General features: G+C 44.0%; 3 protein-coding genes and 1 pseudogene across 3 annotated transcripts; 3 read left to right on the forward strand and 1 right to left on the reverse strand.

Moving 5' to 3' along the window:
* The first annotated feature begins 276 nt into the window (after positions 1-276).
* On the forward strand, positions 277-1,610 carry LOC4328243 (uncharacterized). The gene is made up of 3 exons (XM_015769419.3): positions 277-792; positions 934-978; positions 1,089-1,610. Exons 1-3 carry the CDS (start codon positions 437-439, stop codon positions 1,144-1,146), a joined length of 459 nt encoding a protein of 152 aa, XP_015624905.1. The 5' UTR covers positions 277-436; the 3' UTR covers positions 1,147-1,610.
* A 184-nt stretch (positions 1,611-1,794) lies between these two features.
* On the forward strand, positions 1,795-4,705 carry LOC4328244 (protein REPRESSOR OF SILENCING 3). Its single transcript, XM_015767565.3, has 4 exons — positions 1,795-2,211; positions 2,441-2,656; positions 3,134-3,601; positions 3,691-4,705. Exons 1-4 carry the CDS (start codon positions 1,990-1,992, stop codon positions 4,441-4,443), a joined length of 1,659 nt encoding a protein of 552 aa, XP_015623051.1. The 5' UTR covers positions 1,795-1,989; the 3' UTR covers positions 4,444-4,705.
* A 1,010-nt stretch (positions 4,706-5,715) lies between these two features.
* On the forward strand, positions 5,716-8,645 carry LOC107276183 (uncharacterized). The gene is made up of 2 exons (XM_015768830.3): positions 5,716-7,386; positions 8,036-8,645. The coding sequence occupies exons 1-2, from the start codon at positions 5,969-5,971 to the stop codon at positions 8,391-8,393; spliced, it is 1,776 nt and encodes a 591-aa protein (XP_015624316.2). The 5' UTR covers positions 5,716-5,968; the 3' UTR covers positions 8,394-8,645.
* A 1,912-nt stretch (positions 8,646-10,557) lies between these two features.
* On the reverse strand, positions 10,558-19,817 carry LOC107277769 (rhamnogalacturonan I rhamnosyltransferase 1-like; annotated as a pseudogene).
* Between the last annotated feature and the right edge of the window lie 322 nt (positions 19,818-20,139).

A 20,139-nucleotide genomic window follows, 5' to 3' on the forward strand; every position in this document is an offset into this window, starting at 1 on the left:
GTAAATCCATTCAAATCTTATATATTTCTGAGACAAAAAATTCAAAAGTATAATTTCAAAATTTTCTGGATTGTGTTTTTCTTTTTTTTCTTTTTTACATGAAACATAGAGGAATTGTCCCAAATCTGCCTGGACTGGAAGAACAGTAGAAGACTCTACCAGGGAAGAGATGCAGTTGGGCTGTGGAGAGTCCACGTAGGCTCACTAAAGCCTGAGGCTATCCACCCTTGGGAAATGCCTCTGCTGCCTTCTCCCTCCACAGAATGGCCTCGATGTGGGCCCCACTGGATCCCGGTGGGCCCGGGCCAAACGAACCAGTAAACTAATAGCTTCGCTTCCGAGTTCGAGCCTCTCATGACCATGGCCGCCGCCGCCGCCGCCGCCGAGCTCGACGAGACAAGCTAGACGTACAGAAACCGCGCGAAGAAGAATAAGAATGCGGCCGTGGCTTGTGCCGCCGCCGCCGCCGGCGTGGCACGGCGTGGTGATCAGGATGCTGCAGGCGCCGGCGGTGGTGGCGCTGGCCGCCGTGCTCGCGGCGTCGACGTCGCCAGCGACGGCGGCGGCGGCTGCTGCTGATCCGGCTCCGCAGGAGGAGGCGGCGGCGGAGGGCGGCGCGGCGAGCACGCTGTGCAACGTGCCGCCGACGCTGTCGGGGGAGGACAAGCAGGCGGAGAAGATAAAGCACCCAAAGTCGGCGAGCGCCATGCGGTGCACCTCCAAGTGCGTCAGCACCTGCGTCCTCGGCGGCGCCGGCTCGCCCGGCGTCGACGGCCCCTTCAACATCAGGAGGTAGCTTCATTGGTCGCCTTATCTTGTCGATCTTAACTAATCAATCATTCAGAGTTAACGAGATGAACACTTCAATGCTTCTGCTGATCTCTTCAACTAATTCCTTCTGCTCCGTTCATGGATGGATCGAAATATATGCAGACCACTGGTGGTGTTCAAGGAGGATTTTCGCAGCCGTCAGTACTGGTACACGCAATTTTCCTGTTTCAATTCGCATGCAAATCCTCATCAATTCACACGCAAAAAAAGAAAAGAAAAGAAAAGCATCAGTTCATCTTCATCTTGTGCATGTGTAGCCTTCTGGAATGCTCGGACATCTGCAACCTAATCAAGGACGGAGAAGATGGCCAATGACTCGAGATGTATTATGCTGCTTCACCAAGCAGATTAGCAGCTAAGACACGCGTGAATCCGTCAAGGAAGCAATCAAGCATTACAGAATGGATGATTTAGAAGCAAACAAGTGATTAGCTTGGAACAAACGTGCATGCCGGCCCAGATTAACTGAAGAACCATGGCGTCGGACCTGTCAACTGAATCGTGATACGGATGAACACAAGTCCGGTCCATACTGTATACTGTACAGTTGCATTAGGTCTCTAACAACACCGAGTTAGCTTGATGTAGCCAGCTCCCTACGTAGTGCGAAATCCCGAGTTAAATTTAAGATTGGATTAAGTACACATCTCCTTGTCAAGTTGTTCAAACCCGTCTCTTTGCATACGCATTTGCACTTACATGTTTGTATATGCAGAATAGCTTGCAAACTTATAATTAGACCTTTTTTTTTGAACTGATGATCACACTGTTTGCCTAAATTGTTTGATCTGCGCAATTTGGCATCTTAAATTGTTGACGAACTATGTTTAATGCACAGCAGACCGTCCATCCAGCAGTCCACATAAATGGCCAAAACCAAGCCCAGTAGCCCATATCGCTATATGGGCCGGCCCATGAAGCAGGCAGTCTAACGATACAGCCCGCTAGCCCGCTAGGTCACACGATTGACAAGCGATTCCCCTTCGTAGTTGTCCGCACTCGCGCGTCGCTCGCCGGCCATCGCCGCCGCCGCCGCCGCCGTCGCCGGTCGCAGGCCCGCCTCGGCCTCCCCTGTCTCTGTCTCCATCCTCGTCTGCCCTCCGCCTGGCGCCCATCGCCTTCCGCCGTCCATCCGCGGTGCTTCCGTACTCTGTTCCCATGGCGGCGGCGGCGGTGGAGGAGGGAGGCGGCGGTGGTGCCGTGGCGCGGATCTTCGTGGGTGGTATTTCGGAGGGCGTGGCGGCCGCCGACCTGGAGGCCATGTTCGCCTCCGTCGGCCGCGTCGCCGGCGTCGAGTTCGTGCGCACCAACGGCCGCAGCTTCGCCTACGTCGACTTCCACTGCCCCTCCGACAAGGCTCTCGCCAAGCTCTTCTCCACCGTACGCATCGCCCCCCCCCAATCTTCTCGTCTCTCCACTCCAGTAGCAGCCATCAACAATTCGATTTCTAGCTTATGTCTGTTCGTGGTAGGAATCCTAGTGTGTACTAGTGGAGATCAAATTACGATTAATTTTGGATTTATTAGATGATTTTACCTATTATGATTTGTGCCATGCTTGCTGAATTGTTGTTGGCCTAAGACTGTTTGAGACTGATGCTTGTGTGCAGTACAATGGGTGTAAGTGGAAAGGGGGAAAACTTAGGCTGGAGAAGGCTAAGGAGCACTACCTTACTCGCCTGAAGCGTGAATGGGAGCAGGAAGCGGCAGCGGCGCAGGAAATGCCAGCTAGTGCTGATGTGGAGAGCAAGAAGGAGAAGCTCGAGCTGAATAAGGCTGTTTTGGATAGTACGAAGATTAACATCTACTTCCCAAAACTGAGGAAGGTGAGCAATTGGTCAGGCTGTGAGAAACTTTTCTTATGCTCAGCACTTATGCTGTTCATGCATCATTATGTGCTCTATAGCCACTTAGTCCTGATTCCTGAATGGGTGTGACTGAACAAGTAAATTGTATTCCATCCATTAATATGCAGAATAACATGATCTTTGTGAACTTTAGGTTTTCTCTATATTTTACATTAGTGTAAACTGCATCCTTTTATCAGACATGCTAATCATATCTTTTGTCTTTCAGAATTTGGGCTAAACTAAGCAGGTGTAATTTTTAAGATCAATTGTTGAATTAAGAACTGAATCAGAAACTGGGTATACATTAACTCCTTACATAAACTTACTTGGATACACATCCCATTGAAACTATGCTTGTAAAAAATGAAGAGGTGATATGTATTGACAATGTTTATTCAATATGTCGATTAATTCCTAAACATGCATTGACCTAATCAAGATTTCACTTGACAGGTGAAAGCCTTGCCTTTTAAAGGCACTGGAAAGCACAAATACAGTTTCCGGCATATCGAAGTCCCTTCTTACCCAATTCATTTTTGTGACTGTGAGGAGCACTGTGGACCTCCAGAGGCAGCTAATGATGAATATGCTTCTGTTCTTGATGCTGCTGCATATGAAAAGGAGCGCAGTATTATGAATTCTGTGATGAGCAAGCTCTTTGAGAAGGAGAATGACCATTTAGATTCAATGGAAATTCAGAATCATGGTGTCGATTTTGATGCCGCGGAACCCTCTAACGCCAGGAATGAGTTGCAAATGGATAAAAGAGAAGAAACTTCTGAGGAAGATTTGGATGACCAAATGGAAGAAACAGAAGATCCTTCTGAGGAAGAATTGGATGATCTCGTGCTTAACATCGTGACTTGCAAGCCAAAAAGCTCTGTAGCACAATTGAATAGCGAAAAGCAAGCAGCGGATAAGGTATGCACATTGCAAGTATTTCGAACATTATTCTGTGATGAACTACTCTGTTGTGCAGTTATGTTCATTAACATTTTCTGCATTTTCAGGACTCGCGCTTCAGAAAACGTCAACAATTTGAAGAATCTTCTCTGCAGAAGAGGCATAAATCCTCTGATTTCTCTGAAACTAGAAATAGGAAACAGTCTTTCCCTGCTATATCAGGAGCCATCCAAAATGAACAAAAATCTTCAGATTTGTCAGGAAAAGGTACACATGAGTTCTCATCAGAACTCGATGGAGATAAAAGTTCTGCTAGTGTCCAAGATGTTGAAGCACTAGCAGATTCTTCTACCAGAAATGGGAGTGAACAAAATTCGCTTGCTAGTGAACCTAAAAGAGTTTCCTTGTGGACTCAGAAATCTGCCTGGAGGGATCTTGTTGGTGGCATGGGGAGTGCATCTTTCAGTCTATCACAAATATTGCCAAACACCAATCCAGCACCACCAAAAGTTTCAAATGCTACCGAGGCCTCTGCTTCACATGCTGAGTCCAGGACGAAAGTGAAACCAAGCGGGAAATCTTTGAAACCCTCGGAAGCTGCAACTCAGCTCTTGCCTGAGCAGAAGATGCCTACAAGTTCCATGGCAATGCTGTCTAGTGAGCGTAAGGAGAATAATAAGCTGGAAAAGGAGAGGGTGGTTCCAAAGATCACTATTGGTGAAGTGTGTCCGTTCATGAGAAATTCAGAGTCAGAAAAGCAATGGTCAAAGGCAAAGAAGGTTCTGACTGGTTTCATCAAGAAGGGCAATGAGAGCACTGGATCGAATGTCGGGAAAGGGAAGCCATCAACAAGGAGATAACAACGTAGCATGTCATTCCAGCTTCATCTTGTTGAACTACAAGCTCGGTAGCATGTCATTCCAGCTTCATCTTGTTGAACTACAAGCTCGGTGGTTTCGTGTCTCATAGGAACATGTGTTATTTTGTTGATTGGTCTCATAGTCTGCCTGTTAAGAATGATCTGTCTTTGTTTGTGAAGCACAATGCTATGTACGAGTTTTGTTCAAATTGTTATTATTCTTTGTACGAGCAATTTAAAGTCAAACATGTTTCAAAAAGTGACATCTAACGTGCAATTTAAAAACGAACGGTCAAACATGTTTAAAAAAGTCCAATATATTTTAAAAAGTCAACGGCGTTAAATATTGGGAAAATTATAAAAACCATCCAAATATCACTCTGAGTTTGAGATGCCTCTCCATAAGAAGATTTATTGCAAATACCCACCTCCTAAACCTTGGTTTGATTTAGGCACATTCTCTCCACACACGCGTGATTCCTAAATAATCTCGTGGCGAAATCAACCGAGTCCCACTCAGCGGGAGCAAGAGATTATGTTGTTTTCTATATAAGACGATCATTTCGTTGCGTTATCATGGCCATTTCATTGTGTTTTTCATGATATACTAGCTATATATTCCAAACTAATATCATGTGTACTGAACAACATATCCGTTTTTTAGAATGTAATGGGCATATAGAAACATTTAAGCATGAAGCAGTAATCATATAGCCAGATTATAACTACATGACTTCATCTGTTGCAATTGGTCAGATGACCCAAAACAGCAGGTTTCATTACAGTTTAATCAGAAATTAAGGCCACACAATCTAATGCAAAAGAGACTTGTTGACAAATCATCACGATGAGTGGAACTTGGCTAATTTCGCCACGAGATGCTCCAGGAATCACGCATGTGTAGAGAGAAGGTGCCTAAATCAAAGCAAGGTGAATTAGGACGTGTGGATTTGCAACAAATCTTCTTATAGGGGGCATCTCAAACTTAGAGTGATATTTGGGGTGGTTTTTGCAATTTTCCCTTAAATATTTTGTGACAGAGGAAGGACCAATGTGTAATTAACAGAACAGAGGGGGCCTTTTTGCAAAAGTGAACGTGGCACCCCTAACTAACTCTCCGGCAATCCCGGTGTTTTAAGTAGACAAATGTATTCGAACTCCTGCGGGCTGTGGCGCTCGTGCTCGCCGTGCTCGCCGAAATGGTTCTCCGGTGGCTCACCACCGCACTACCGCTCGCCGCCGCTGCCGCTCGCCACGCGGCCGCGGCTCCCTCCTCCGCGGCCACGCTCGCCGCCGCCGCCGCTCGCCACGCGGCCGCGGCTTCCTCTTCCTCCGCCGCTCGCCACGCCGCCGCGGCTCCCTCCTCCGCGGCCACGCTCGCCACCGCCGCGGCTCCCTCTTCCTCCTCCGCGGCCACGCTTGCCGCCGCCGCGGCTCCCTCCTCCGCTGCCGTGGCGGTTCTACCGGAGGCGGCGCGGCGAGTCTCCGCGGCTTCCCTCCTCGAGGAGTTAAACGCCTTCCCGGAGATGTCCCTAGTGGTCCGGTGGCTCGGCGCCGCTCGCCGCCCGGGAGCGGAGGTCGTCTCCAAAATTGCGGGGCGCCGCCACCACCTCACCACCACCGCCGCCGCCGCGGCTCCCTCCTCCGCTGCCGTGGCGGTTCTACCGGAGGCGGCGCGGCGAGTCTCCGCGGCTTCCCTCCTCGAGGAGTTAAACGCCTTCCCGGAGATGTCCCTAGTGGTCCGGTGGCTCGGCGCCGCTCGCCGCCCGGGAGCGGAGGTCGTCTCCAAAATTGCGGGGCGCCGCCACCACCTCACCACCACCGCCGCCGCCGACTCGAACCTTCCAAGTCAAGCGCCCGGACGACTCGTCAATCGGGGGGGTGCTCAAGTGATCGGCGCGGGCGACTTCTTCGGCTGGGAGAGCAATGATTGCGGCTGCCTCGCCGACCTCGCGCCGTTCCCTCACCGCGGCGCGCCGTTCCCTCGCCGCCGCTGCGGTGCTGCATCGCCTTCTCTTCCCTGGTGGTTCGCGGCAGAGCAGGTGCGCTTCGGCGTGGGCGACCCCTTCGAGAGCGATGATGGCGGCATACTCCCCGATCTCGCGGCATTTCTTCGTCGCCGCCGCCGCTGCGCCCACAGCAGAAGAATCTTCGAATTCGAGAGCACCCACCACGGCTTTGGCAAGAGCAACAATGGCATGAGCGGCGGTTTTCGTTTTATGTTGGATGACACCGACAAGAGGTTTCGCCATGTCCGAGCTCGGAGAAATCGGTGGCAACAGCTGGTGATAAGGAAGATGTTCTCAAGTTCAGGGAAGCGCAGCTCGTCGACTTCAAGGCAACAGACGCCTTCGCCGACCTCTTTACCAGCGGCCATCCCCAGCCAACCAGCAGCGGCGATTTCTTCCTCTTCATCTGAGACTAATTCATCCAGTGAGCAGGAAAAAGGGGCTTCCTCGTCAGCATGCTACATTGATGAATCATTCGGTAATCAGGAGATAATTGACGCTGAGACTTATGTCAAGGCAAATCCTATGCTTGTTAAGGCGAATGTACTGGGCTCAGCGAAGACATTCTGGAGAATGTCGGATATAGCAGTGAGACTCATTCGGCGACTTGCGAGGATTCTGAAAATTCTGCACGAACAGAAGCGTTATCTCCTGGCCCCGCTCTCAGTGCAAAATCTAGTAATTGTCTCGGGTGAACTTAAGCTCAGGAATGTCACCCTTGCAGATGATGATTTCAGTTTTGATCGGATTAAATGTGATTATCAGTATATGTCCGTTGTGCTGGAAGAGTTGATCATGTTATCTGTCGGACAAAATGGATTGTCCAATATCCCTCCTGATTTTGGCAAATACTTGGGTTTGCTTAAAGGACTAGTCAAACCTGATGACGAATTTCTGATAACCAACCATGCTTCGTTATTGCCCATGGCAAACAGGTACACCCGAATGTTTTTACATACTTTAGTTACTTCAATTAGATCCAGTAAGTTATCCAAAATCAGTACTCAAGTAACACCTAGATGAAGTTTTGCTTAGTAAACTGTGTTTGCTACTGCTGTCCTTATTTAGTTCGTAGTTAGTACTAGCTAAATACACGTATCTTGCTAGCTAATATGATTTATGCTACTGTTGTCCTTATTATTTAGTTCGTACTACCTAAATACACGTGTCTTGTTAATATGATTTACGCATGCTACATTGGTTCGAACCAATTTGGTAGTATATATATTAGTGGCGAAAATTGATAAGAAAGCAACGACATTGCTGAAATTTGGTAGGGTAAAATTGATTTCGCGAACGCTTTTTCTGTGATTTTGCTCTATTCATGATTTGATTGTTCTTATTAACAAGTTTGGTACTAGTAGATATAGAGTTTGTATTAGTGCGGGAAAAAATTGGTAGCAAAGCAAACATATATGTGATAGTACTAAAGTTGCCGAAATTTCAGTAGGGTGTAATTGCTTTCAATTAAACAAGTCCATCATGCACATGTTTTTGTGATTTTGCTCTATTCATGATTAAGTGATTGTTTACATTATTTGGGTTCATTTTTTTCATCAGTATGCATCTCTACTACATGTGTAGGACGGATGCATTTATGATGATGTACAATCATATTATGGGCTATCTTGGCCGCAAAGATCCTAAAAAGAAGATATACATTCTATCACACCTGAAGTATGACACAGACTGGCTTCGCACAGCGTCAGGAAACAGTGAGATAGGGAAATGGCTTTGGCGCCGGAGATACGGCCAGACTGTTAAGGAGTTTCTGCACTTAAATCGGAATATCAGGTCCCATCCATATGAACATTCCGAGGAAAAGATCGAAGAAGCTCTATACGGTGAATGGCCGGAACTGCTAGTTGAAATGCAAGAAAAACTGCACAAAGAGGGTGAATTACAAAACACTGAGATGGAGTCGAAATTTGGGCAGCAGTGATTTTCTGCATTGAGTCTGCATCATGGAGAAACATATGTTCTATTGGCGCTGAAAATGAAGACATATAACATCTGTGACATGTAAACAAATCTTTCATACATGCAGACATTGATCTTGCAACATAGTGCACATTAATATCATAAAAGTGCCTCAGTGTTTTTTTTTTCTCTCTTGAGCGGAAATGATGTTGATGTGCAAATGAACAATCAGTTTAATCTTGGGATCAATGATCGAGGCACTTGTTGGGTGTCCATGCATGAGGCTCATGAGCACAAGATTATGCAAAACGAACAGGAAGAAATATGTATGGTTCGTGTGCAAATGACTGTTGATTGTCAGCCCAATATTCATGGAGATGGCGTACTTCCGTTGGCACAAATTACTTAATTAATTATTCATGCATGGGCGGGCGCAGCCTATTACACTTGTTAATTAGGCCCACACGGCCGGAGTTGAGTTAATAACCTGCGCGTATGGCTGGATTGTTGTACTTGTATCTTGGACTCTTGGTTTGGGCGTGAGCGAGCCGAACGATCAATTTGTTGGTGAACTGACTGATTTCCGGCCGGCTGTCTGCTCATTTATTAGCAGGAGGTAGTTTTTTTTTAACGGAAAATAGCACTAGAGTGCCTTTTCATTGAATAGAGGAGGAGAAAATACAACCCCTAGGGACAACAGGAAAAAATCGAGGAACTGTAGCTATACACTATACATAGTGCGGGATTAACTCGCGCAGCCGCTTAGCCCCTGCTAAAGCCCAAAGGCTAGCCTCTTCTTTAATTCTTGACAGGAGGAAACTCGTTGCCACCTCTTTGTGGTCAAAGATTCGCCGATTTCTTTCCTTCTAGATTTCCCATACAACTAGTAGGATGAGTGATCGGAGTTCTTTCTTCGGAACATTTGGCGTGTTTGCGATGCTCTCCCACCACTGTTGTACTGACTGTGCCTCCTCTCATTGAGCCGGCTCAATTTGCTGATATCCCACCCATCCAGCAACAAGGCCTCACATTCTTTTAGTGTATCTACAAGTGGCAACGAGGTGCAAGGAGGTAGTTTGATCACTTTGGCGGCGGCGGCGGCGACAGGCACTGATCGATCCATGCTTCTGCTATAAAATTTGGCCTGAACTCGAAGAGAAGCGCTGGCTCTCACAAACACAACCAATACATTGTCAAATTAAGCCTGAGCTCGAAGAGAACGGCTCTCACATACACAATCAACACACTCTCTTGCCTATTCTCAAAAAATACACTCTCTTCCCTTCCCTCTCACTCTCGATCCTCACCACAACCACATGCACGCACGGCACTAGCTAGCTGCCGTCGTCATCACCATCTCACACGTGCACACCATTTTTCTTTCATCCCGATCTCCATTAAGTACACTATTGCTCTCTCTCTCTCATCTATTCCTTTGGGCTTCCCTTAAGCTCGTCCTTGTCCACCGTCCACGCGGCTGGTTTCTGGTGTTGTCAACTTGGCAACAAATATGATGGCGGAATGCAAGACAGAGACAAGTGTCTTTTAAACCATACAAGATTAATAGCTGCGACAACAAGCCCAAACCATCATTAAAAAATATAGTTTTATTCCATTATTTTCATTTTTTTTCATCCTCATACAACCATGTTTTCATTTTATTGAGGATAAAAGTTGTTGCTGAGCAGTTATTACCTACAGTAGCAATATTTTATCTCTTTTCTTTCTCTTTTCCATGTCAGCAAATATTCATAATTAGCAACATTAAGAGATCATGTCGTGTTAATGACCATTGTACATGTCTTTAGGGGAGGGGAATAAGTTCATCTGAGGTCCTTTAACTTGTCAACGAATCCGATTTTCGTCCCTCAACCGGAAAACCAGACACAACGGGTCCCTCAACTATCAAAACCGGTGCAGATGAAGTCCCTCGGTGGTTTTGAAGGCGGTTTTGGCTGATGTGGCGCCTACGTGGCTAATTTGACTCGGTCTTCATCTGACGTGGCGCTTAGTGGCAATTCGAGCTGAAAAAATAATAAAACTCGTGGAACCTACATGTCAGTTCCACACACAAAATAATAAAAAAATGGTGGGACCCACATGGCCCCACATGTCATCCTCACTCCTCCTCCCTCTCTGTATCCTCTCTCTCCCCTCTCCTCGGCGCCGACGCTTCCATCCACGCATTACTCAACGTGGTGGCCGCCGACGCCGACCCACCTCGCGTCGTCCTCGTCTTCGGCGGCAGGCCCATCCGCGTTGGCGCCGAGCTCCTCGACGCCGTCCCGTCGCTCCGCTGCATCATCACCATCAGCGCGGGGATCAACCACATCGACCTCCACACTTTAGGAGGCAACAGGGGTGGACCCCAGGCCTTGGGCCGCCCGGTCCATGGCTCGAGGCCTAGGATGCAATCTCTATTATAAAGTCTATTTTTTCACCATGTAATGGTCCAAACTATAATGGGCTGGCCCAAATCGTGGGCCAATCCTGGGTCCAACCCTGAGAGGCACTAGTGACTAGTGAGGTCGTGTATGTTTATTGTGAATAGGTTAAGTTTATAGTATATATTTTTCACTATTTTTCTGGGTCATTTATTTTACTTCGTTTAGTTAGCAGCAATATCTTTTTCCCCTTTGTTAGTACCTACTATCGACCATTAAGAGAAAGATGGAAAAACCACTTAAGAAAAAGAGAGAGGGAAAATAATTGAGAAACGCGAGCAAGGCAAGAAGATGACTTGGGAGAGGCGAGGATTTTGTGCCGTGAGGAAAACTATCACATCCTGATTTTTGTTTCAGGATTTATAAATTATTTAATAAATTAATAATAGAATTTATATTAAATGTTCTTTAATTTACAAGTGAAGTTAAATGTGGGAAATAAAATTTCCTAAATATAAAGCATGGATGGATTTAATTTTTATTAAATTCTCCATGATTAAGTAAACTCTCTGAAATTTTCTCGGATTTTTCAGAGCTCAATTCCTAAATGATACAAAGAACAGTTCAGTAATTATTTGATCATTAATGATCTAATTATAATTGTTAAGTGCTTTTCTTGTTTAAAATCCTTAAATTATAAATTGTTGTTTAAAAGGAATTATTAGAAATGATTTCAAAAGCCTAGAAGAGAAGATCTTTTTTTTAATTTGCTAAATCTCAATATAAAATGGGGCCAGATAAAATTTCATTAAATACTTTGCTTAATTCTATAATTCCTAGATTTTTCTGGGATTTATTTGAGCTAAGGAAGTATTTTTAATAAATAGAATTGCATTTCATGAATAATTTAAATTGAAAAAGGTTTTTAAAAGTCTCTTTTGGCTTTGGGCCGAAAGCCGGCCCAAAATCTCTCTCTCTCTCTCCCTCGGCCCAGTCCGGCCCAGTCCGACGAGCCGCCGCTCTCTTCTCTCTCTCTGTCACTGACAGGTGGGGCCCGCCTGTCAGACCCGTCGTCTTCCTTCGGCCGCCGCCGCCGAGCCGCGCCGCCGAGCCGCGCCGCCGTCTCTTTCCAAATTCCGTCGCTCCTTTCCATCTCCGGCCGAATTGATAGAGGGGAAATGATCCTCTCGATCTCCTCTTCCTTTTCTCTTTTGGAATCATCACCTAATTCGGTTTGGAAACTCGTGGATTCGATCTCGAATCGGATCGACTTCTCTCCTCCGAACCCTACCTTTCCTTCTCGTCGCCGGTCGCCGTGGGCCTTCGCCGCCGCCTTCCAACCCCTATAAAAGGATCCCCGGTGTCTCCTCTACCCGCCGCCACCCTCGCCTTCGTCTCTCGCCGTCGGAAGCGCTCTAGCGCCGTGTAGCCTAGCGCCGCCGTCGCCGCCGTCGCTCCAGCCGCGCGCCGCCGCCGTTCCAGACGTCGCCGTCGCTCGGGAAGACCGCCGTCGTGGTCGCCGTAGCGTCGCCGTCCTCGTCCGCCCCTTCGCCGCCGCCGAAGACCACCGGAGCACCGCCGTCACCGTCGACCCGAAGACCGCCGCCGCTTTTCCTCGTCGCCGGCGCCGTCCGTTGCCCTTCCGCCGTTGTTTTGGTCACCGGTGAGTTCGCCGAGTCGCCCTCTACCCGTTGGTGCCTTCCGTTTGCGTCCTCGCGCCGTCGTTCGCCGGCGAGCTTGCGCTCCCGAGCCGCCGCCGGTGCTGACGTCATCGTCGCCCTCTCCCGTGAGCCAGTCGTGGACCGATCGATCTCGGCCGTCCGTTTTGGATGGATCGATCTCGGCCGTCCGTTCCCGTGAACCGCCGCCGTGCACCCGGTCCACCGCAAACCCTAGCCGCTGACGCAATAATCCTTCTTTTCCTTTTCAAAAATAATTCATTATTGCGTCATAATTCAATTAAAATCCATATAAGTGTTTTAATCCGATTTAATCTTTAAAAATTCATAACTAATTCATCTTAACTCAGTTTAATGTGGTTCAAGTTGCAAAAGTTGTATAAAATAAAGATCTACATATTAAAATTGTCCATAAATTGAATTAAATTTATTTAATTCTTTTTAAATGGGCTTTAATTAGATTTAATCTTGTAAAATTCATAATAAATTCATTTGAAGTCAGAATGAGGCCGTTCAAGTCTCATAATTCATCTAAAATTATGATCTACATGTTTGTTTACTTTTTATGTATTGTTTATTTGGTTTTTATTAGTCTTTTTCTTCGTTTTGCGTGTTAGCTTGTCGTTTCCGTCGTTGCGAAGGTTCGCGAGTGCGTCGGAAGTGTTCAAGAAGATTATTTGAAGACCGATTATTGCAAGGCAAGTCACACAGATCCTAAACACAATCCTTTGAGCATGTTGATCCTATATTTAAATTCTCTATTTATTTCAACTGTGCATTTGTTTTCGAATGTCACTGGGTGGTGTGAATCTATTCCTTTGTTATGGCCTGTTTGCATTGATTACTTTATTCCTTGATACCTTGGGTTATTATAACTTGACTAGTTGAGCTATATATATTGGTTCAGCTAGATATTAGATATGATTGCTTAGCCATGCTTAGAAACATTAGCACACTATTGGGATAACTTATGACTCATTATTATTTAATGATGGCTTAATGATAGTTCACGATGGTTAATCGTGATTGGTTAATTAATTACTTGCCAACTAAAACTTGATAATGGTGGGTTGTGAGCACATGGTTTTGAGAGTCGTGCTCATGACAATTAAGGACCGGTTCGCGAGCTACTATTGTGAAACATTAATCGTGCCAACCACAAGCCAGCGTGGGCAACGGCTTTACCTTTTGTATAGCATGGTTCATTGCGGAGCACCAGACTGAGAAGTGGCGGAGATAAGCCCACGGGGGTCGCTGGGGAGTCCATGCCTCTGGTTTTTGAGGGGGTGATTATGATCCAGGAATGGTGCGCTGCGGTGGGTTGTGTTATGCAAGGGGTAATGTCACAGCTCCTTTCCGAGGTACCGTGGTGGTACTGAGGCACATGGTGACATGATGTGGAGCTGTGTCTTGTGGGTACAGTGGTACACCTCTGGCCAGAGTAAAACTATTCGAATAGCCGTGCCCGCGGTTATGGGCGGGTTGAGCAATGTTTTTCGTGATTAGTCTCACACCTCTCACAATAATTATGGATGTTATACCTGATAATAATTTGCTTAGCTCCTGGTTTGGAGTTAGATCTGTTCAGCCGGGTATGGTTGTTCAGAATGGTTGGGCCTGTGCAGCATGGGTGTGCTGTTCAGTGTTGATTAAAATTTCTGATTAATTACTCCACTGTTTTACTTCTCTTAAATGTTTTGCTAAATGCTGCTTTTGCAAATGAGCCAATATTATGCCATTCTTTGGTATCCTTGTGCACTTGCGTATTTGCTGTGTGGCTTGCTGAGTATGTCATATGCTCACCTTGCAATAATCAATCAACCTCAGTTGAAGAAAAAGGATCCAGAAGGAGAAGACGTTTGGCTTATACCCCAGTTGAGCTGCCTGTGGGAGTGGAGCCGGAGCTTCGCTAGATTTTATTTTCCGCTGCAGTTTTCTTCATGACGAGGACTAAGTGCCTCATAAGTAAGTATTTATCGTTTTAGTTAATTTGATGAATCTGTATATTAAATTGTCAGTTTGTGTACCTCGGCTGATTCCTGGACGAGGATTTTATGCACAAATAAGTTCGGAAATTACTAGTGAATTTCTGGGCGTGACAAAAACTAGAAAGGAATGTGCGGCGACACGCCGCGCACACAAATATGACTTACATCAAAACTTCTTTTAAACACAAATCAGCTATGGGCTATTTAGTTTTTTAAAAAATAGGAGTCATAGGTTATTTGGTTAAAAAAATCAGAGAAAGGACAAAACAAGATGCAGACAATGCCAGTCGGGCACTAAGATGCAAGTGATGGTCTGATGAGTGATGAATGCCAGATGGAAGCAGGCAAGCAGCAACGAGTGCAGGGTTTCCCAAACCGACGGGGCCAGGGTTATCGCGCCCCCGTAACCGTATGTAACCGTGTAAAATTTATCAAAAATTTAAATTATTTTTAAAATTTATTTGAATTTAAGGAGGTAACCGCGGTTTTTCTATTATGGTACTCCCGCGGTTACCGATGGTAAGTCAAACCTAGCAACAACTGGACAAACGACTCTACACGTCTGAACACCCTGTTAATCTTTACTAAGGTGGTGATTGGGAAGGAGGGACTAAATTTTAATCCCTCTTACAAAAGCATAAGTTTCTATGGGAGGAACTAAAATTTTTGTGAGAGTCCCTCCTTTCTAAACACCACCTAAATAATATGCCAACGTGTATGTACCAGTCGCCTAAGCAAAGGAGGTCGTTCTCTCATCTCGTGTGCTTTTGTTCGTCAATGCAACCGAGATTCAATTTATTGCCAATTCAGTCTGCAATATAATCCTAAAAGAATGTGTAATTGTGTAGTGGGAGGGTGTCACAAAACTGATAGCTCTTCTGGTGGGATTAGAGTAGAAGTAGCCCTCTTCCTTGGGTTTGTCAGGAATAATCTGCGTCCTAGATGACGCGTCCATGCGGCTGCTATGTGGTGCATTCACAGCGGAGGAGAAACGGTCCCATCTCATTGTGCCGTTTTTTTTACTGATCAACGAGTTCAACTATAAGCTCGGCTTGCTGTTACTCTAAGCTTTCAATATAAGCTGGGCCTTGTGCCTTTTATCTCAAATTAGAAAGGTACCCCGCGTATGATAGATTTTGAAAAGCACTATTTCTCAATAATTTTTCTACATCATAATTTTTCCAAACTATTTATTAGCTTTTAAAATATATGATATTTAATACATTCCTATAAATAATTATCTATGATCTCTTCAGTACAGAGCTATATTTAGTTTGTTTAGAAAACATTTCTAATTTAAAAGTAATATGTTTTGTCTTATTTAATTGAATGTTTAGTGGCCTTTTGTTAACAAATTAAAAACTATTATTATTAATAAATATGTTTTATTTGTAGAATCAAGTTATGCATCCTTTTAGTTGGTTTTTATTGACGCAAGTTATTACATACTTAGTATACACTGGTACCTTAGTGTGGCTTCTTATATATGTAATAATATGTGGAAAAACTCATAATGCTATGGTATGGTATAGTATAGATTTAAAGCCATTAATATCTAAGCATTTAAAAATTGTTATGAAAATGAAACATGCAAAGGTTGGTTCAATTTTAGTAAAAAGTAAGAACTATTTTTTTCTGAACTTATTAGACTTTCTCCAAATAATTCAATTTAGTCCTTTTGGCATTTTACTTCTATCATTATAGATCTAATTTAATTATTGTGCAGTTATATAGAACGATAAAATCTATATCATTTTTTTTCATAATTTCAGAATTGTTTGAATGTCATGCTAAAGTAAAAAAAATATAACCCCAAAGTGGCATATGAAAAGTTAAATTACAGTGAATATGGGTTTCTAAATGTAAAACAATCTAAAGACATAAACGGATCGCGTGATTTAGATGTTATAGTTATTTATTTTTTTAGTATAAGTTTGGCAGCATTGCTCATAGTTATATTCATTTTACTTTTCTGAGATCTAATTTAAATTGTGAAGTTAAGTACGATGATAAAATTATTACTATTATTATTGTTGTTGTTGTTGTTGTAGTTGTTGTTGTTGTTGTTGTTGTTGTTGTTGTTGTTGTTTTTGTTGTTGTTGTTCTTGTTGTTGTTGTTGTTGTTGTTGTTGTTGTTATAATAATAATAATAATAATAATAATAATAATAATAATAATAATAATAATAATAATAATAATAATAATAATAATAATAATAATAATAATAATAATTATTATTATTATTATTATTATTATTATTATTATTATTATTATTATTATTATTATTATTATTATTATTATTATTTTCATATTTTTTATAATTGCCCGAGTGACACGCAAAAGTCTGAAAATAAAACCCAAAATGACATTTCTTTTCAAAGTTGAATTATAGTTAAATTTGTTCTTCAACTGTAAATTTAGTCATAAGAATAAGCGGATCAAAAATTAGTTATATGATTTAGATTTTACAAAACATATTTTTTGCTTTTCTAACTAATAAAACATGTAAATAGGAGAAGGAACAGGGAGAAAAGAGGTCATATTTTTTCTTAAAAAAAGTAACATACGTAAGTACATACATGCCTAGGTGGGCCCAATTTTAGGAGGTAATTTTTTTTCGTTAAGATTGTCAGAGGGTGAACTCCTCAAGCGGGGGACAGTGAGGCCCCCCTTGTTGATTCGGTCGGGGGCAGCGGGTGAAAATCGAGGACTCTATGAAACAGGTGATGTAGAGGAGGTCGGGCCCCTCGTAAACGATGAAACCAAAGGGGTTTATATAGGTTCGGGCCGCTGAGAAACGTAATACCCTACTCTTGTGCTTGACTGATCGACTGAGGAATACATACGCTTGAATCACTGAGAACCAAGCGTGAGTTAGCCAAAGAACCGATCTCCCCCTCCCACTAGGCTTGGACCTCTTTTTATATCTCAAGAGACTGCCATATGTGCCTAGAGGTCTACCTAAGGTTGAGGGAGGATACTCTCCACATTAAATGCATGTCTTGTTGCTTGGCCTCGAAGCCACACGCACAGGTGCCGCGGCATGGGGTCCGTCAAATCCAAACGGCTAACATGGGGGACTCTCATGTCATTCACCATTTAATGGGTGAAGATATTTGGGTCCTCACTTGCGCCGGGATATGGAAACCCTGCTCTAATCGGGTCAGACGAATCGACTCCGGCTGGGATGAGAGGATAAAAAGCCTCTCATCATCACGATGTGACAGGCCGACTGACATGCAACCAGTGCGCAGGCACACTACCCTGGTCCCATTGGTCATTCGACCAGTCAGTCTCACCACACGCTGCATTTAATGCGGCGTGTCGCGCCCGCTCATGCCGCCTTGAATGTGGTTAGGTAGGCGTTGAGGGGCGCCCACCTAACCCTACACACGTGGCGTTATGCGGTGGGGGGTCGGGACAGCATGGAGGGGGCGGTCGCCGCCCTACCTCGGGCCCGACCCCCCTCGGGGGAGTGCCACATGGGTACCGGGGCAACCTCCTCCCTTTGGGCTTGATACCCCAGGGCCTGTATCACCGACAAAGATAATTATAGGCTGTAACGATTTCAAGTTTTTCTTATCCATAATAATGACATACTTATATCATAAATATGGGTTTTATACTGTAAATTTATTAATGATAAATTATCTGAAAACATAAGCTGATCAAATACATGTATAATTTAGATACTACATATAAATAATCTAACAACATAAGCATATAAGAATACATGCATGATTTAAATTCTTTCGATGGTGTTCATAGGGGTAGGGTATACGTGTGTGCATCCTAGGGGGTGAGTGTGCATGTGTTGTGAGTGCCCGCATTTGTTTTGTGTTTCTAAAAAAAATACTATAGTTGCTTAAACGTTTTTATATAAATTTTGCTTTCCAACTAATAGAAGGAAAATAAGAGAGATAATAGAGTGAAAAGAGTAGAACAGAATAGGATGGTACGGAGTACCTACGTACACGAACGTCCATTCAAATAGGGTGGGGCCCAATTTAGAGGTAGATTGGTTTTTCTTTTCCATCTAATCTAATAGTTCAAAAGAATGGGTCCACCAATTTAAATGAAAATCGATGGTTAGATGTTTTTCTGCCACGTGGCAGCTTAGAAGTGCTCGTAGAAAGTTTAATGGACTTTTAGTATATAATAGATAGATAATAGATAGATAGACTATAAGCTCGGCAGTAGTCTTCTTGAAGACCAGTATCTGTGCACATAGAAACAAGAAAGAAGGATCCAATTAGCAGGTGATTTTTTTAGATAATTATTAGCAGATGAATAGGAAAGGAGATAAAAAGGATTATTCAGAGTTTCAGACACAATAAGTTTCAGCTTAGAACATAACAGTTGCTAAGAATGCAAAGACTATATACACAAAGCATCCAGTTTTGATCTGTAATTATTCCAACGATGTCGAGTGGAGCCTCTCGGTGTAGCATTAGTTGAGGATTTGAGAACATCCTTCCATTGAAAGAAAAGGTTGAGATCACGCAGCATGACATGGGCTGCCATTTAGGCGGGCAAATGGTGGAGGTACTAACTTTTGATAGCAAGGGATAGTGTAGGCTGGCAGTTGTTTCTCAGGTGTTGTGTGGCAAAAGTACTAAGCAAGATGTTACCAGGAATGAATTTATCAGCAGTACCTGTGATGACCGCCCACAACTTTTGCCATCATAAGTGGGGATGAAAATATCACTCTCCAAGGACAATATAATCTAACGCTACCATCTGGGAGGAATGGTTCTGGAAAAAACCTGAGATATCTGAAGGCAATAATGTCTCTTTTCTCACCTGACCATCAACAATGAGAAAGGAAATTTTATAAATATGAGATATGAAAGGAATGCGCAATCAGTAGCATTGGAGAAGATAAACTGACCACATTGGGATAAGCTGAGGTAAGGGCAGCCATTCTTCTTTGGCCACCGTATATTTCACCATCGGCAATGTATATTTGATAACTCCTATCAATGTCTAGTGCCTTCAATACCATTGCAGCCTCCTCCATTGTTAATGGGCAGAGCTCATCTTTCCTCTTTGCATTCGAGTCAATCACCTTCTCTTTCCACCATGGGTAAGTATATCTTTCAATTTTCAAACACAATGTAGTTGTTAATACAGATTGCAAAAATTACTTGAGAAAATTTTAGACAAAACTAAATACCTCATTATTGTGAACTACTCCGTCTCCTCGTTGTTGCAACCATGTGCGCAACCAGAGGAAGGCAAAGCATGCCCATTTCATATCGCTCGCAAGTGAAGAACCACAAAAAGGCCCATTATTACGAAGAATTTGAACCACACGTCTACCCACCTCTTCTATTTCAGGGGTAAATCACAATGCAGCAAAATTGACACAACACCTCAAATTCTGAATCTCCATAGGCAGGCAATTGCAAGGTGTGCATCGGTTTTGTTCAAATGAAGAATCCTGTACTTCCATATCAGTGGTAGAGTCAGTTTTCCACAAATAAACACTTACAATCTTCAACTGATTTTACACGTGATTTTGAGTTCATGACGAAAAACCAATGGAAATGAGAGATGAAACCAAACCTGACTATGGCAATAAGATATATCAGACCAACTGACAGGCGGCATGGAGCGGACATATCCAAGCTCAACTCTTCTTTACAGCCTTAGAGGCAGCTCTTTCAGTTTCAGTACCCGGACCACTATCAATAATGCAATGAAGTAATCGACAT

This window comes from Oryza sativa, chromosome 2, assembly GCF_034140825.1.
Source record: "Oryza sativa Japonica Group chromosome 2, ASM3414082v1".
Lineage (NCBI taxonomy): Eukaryota > Viridiplantae > Streptophyta > Magnoliopsida > Poales > Poaceae > Oryza > Oryza sativa.

Coding starts and splice junctions, on each gene's coding strand:
- LOC107276183 (XM_015768830.3), top strand. CDS start 5,969: ATGTCCCTAGTGGTCCGGTGGCTCGGCGCCGCTCGCCGCCCGGGAGCG. Junction 7,387..8,035: donor TTATTGCCCATGGCAAACAG/GTACACCCGAAT, acceptor CTACATGTGTAG/GACGGATGCATTTATGATGA.
- LOC4328244 (XM_015767565.3), top strand. CDS start 1,990: ATGGCGGCGGCGGCGGTGGAGGAGGGAGGCGGCGGTGGTGCCGTGGCG. Junction 2,212..2,440: donor TCGCCAAGCTCTTCTCCACC/GTACGCATCGCC, acceptor GCTTGTGTGCAG/TACAATGGGTGTAAGTGGAA. Junction 3,602..3,690: donor AAAAGCAAGCAGCGGATAAG/GTATGCACATTG, acceptor CTGCATTTTCAG/GACTCGCGCTTCAGAAAACG.
- LOC4328243 (XM_015769419.3), top strand. CDS start 437: ATGCGGCCGTGGCTTGTGCCGCCGCCGCCGCCGGCGTGGCACGGCGTG. Junction 793..933: donor GGCCCCTTCAACATCAGGAG/GTAGCTTCATTG, acceptor AAATATATGCAG/ACCACTGGTGGTGTTCAAGG. Junction 979..1,088: donor TTTCGCAGCCGTCAGTACTG/GTACACGCAATT, acceptor GTGCATGTGTAG/CCTTCTGGAATGCTCGGACA.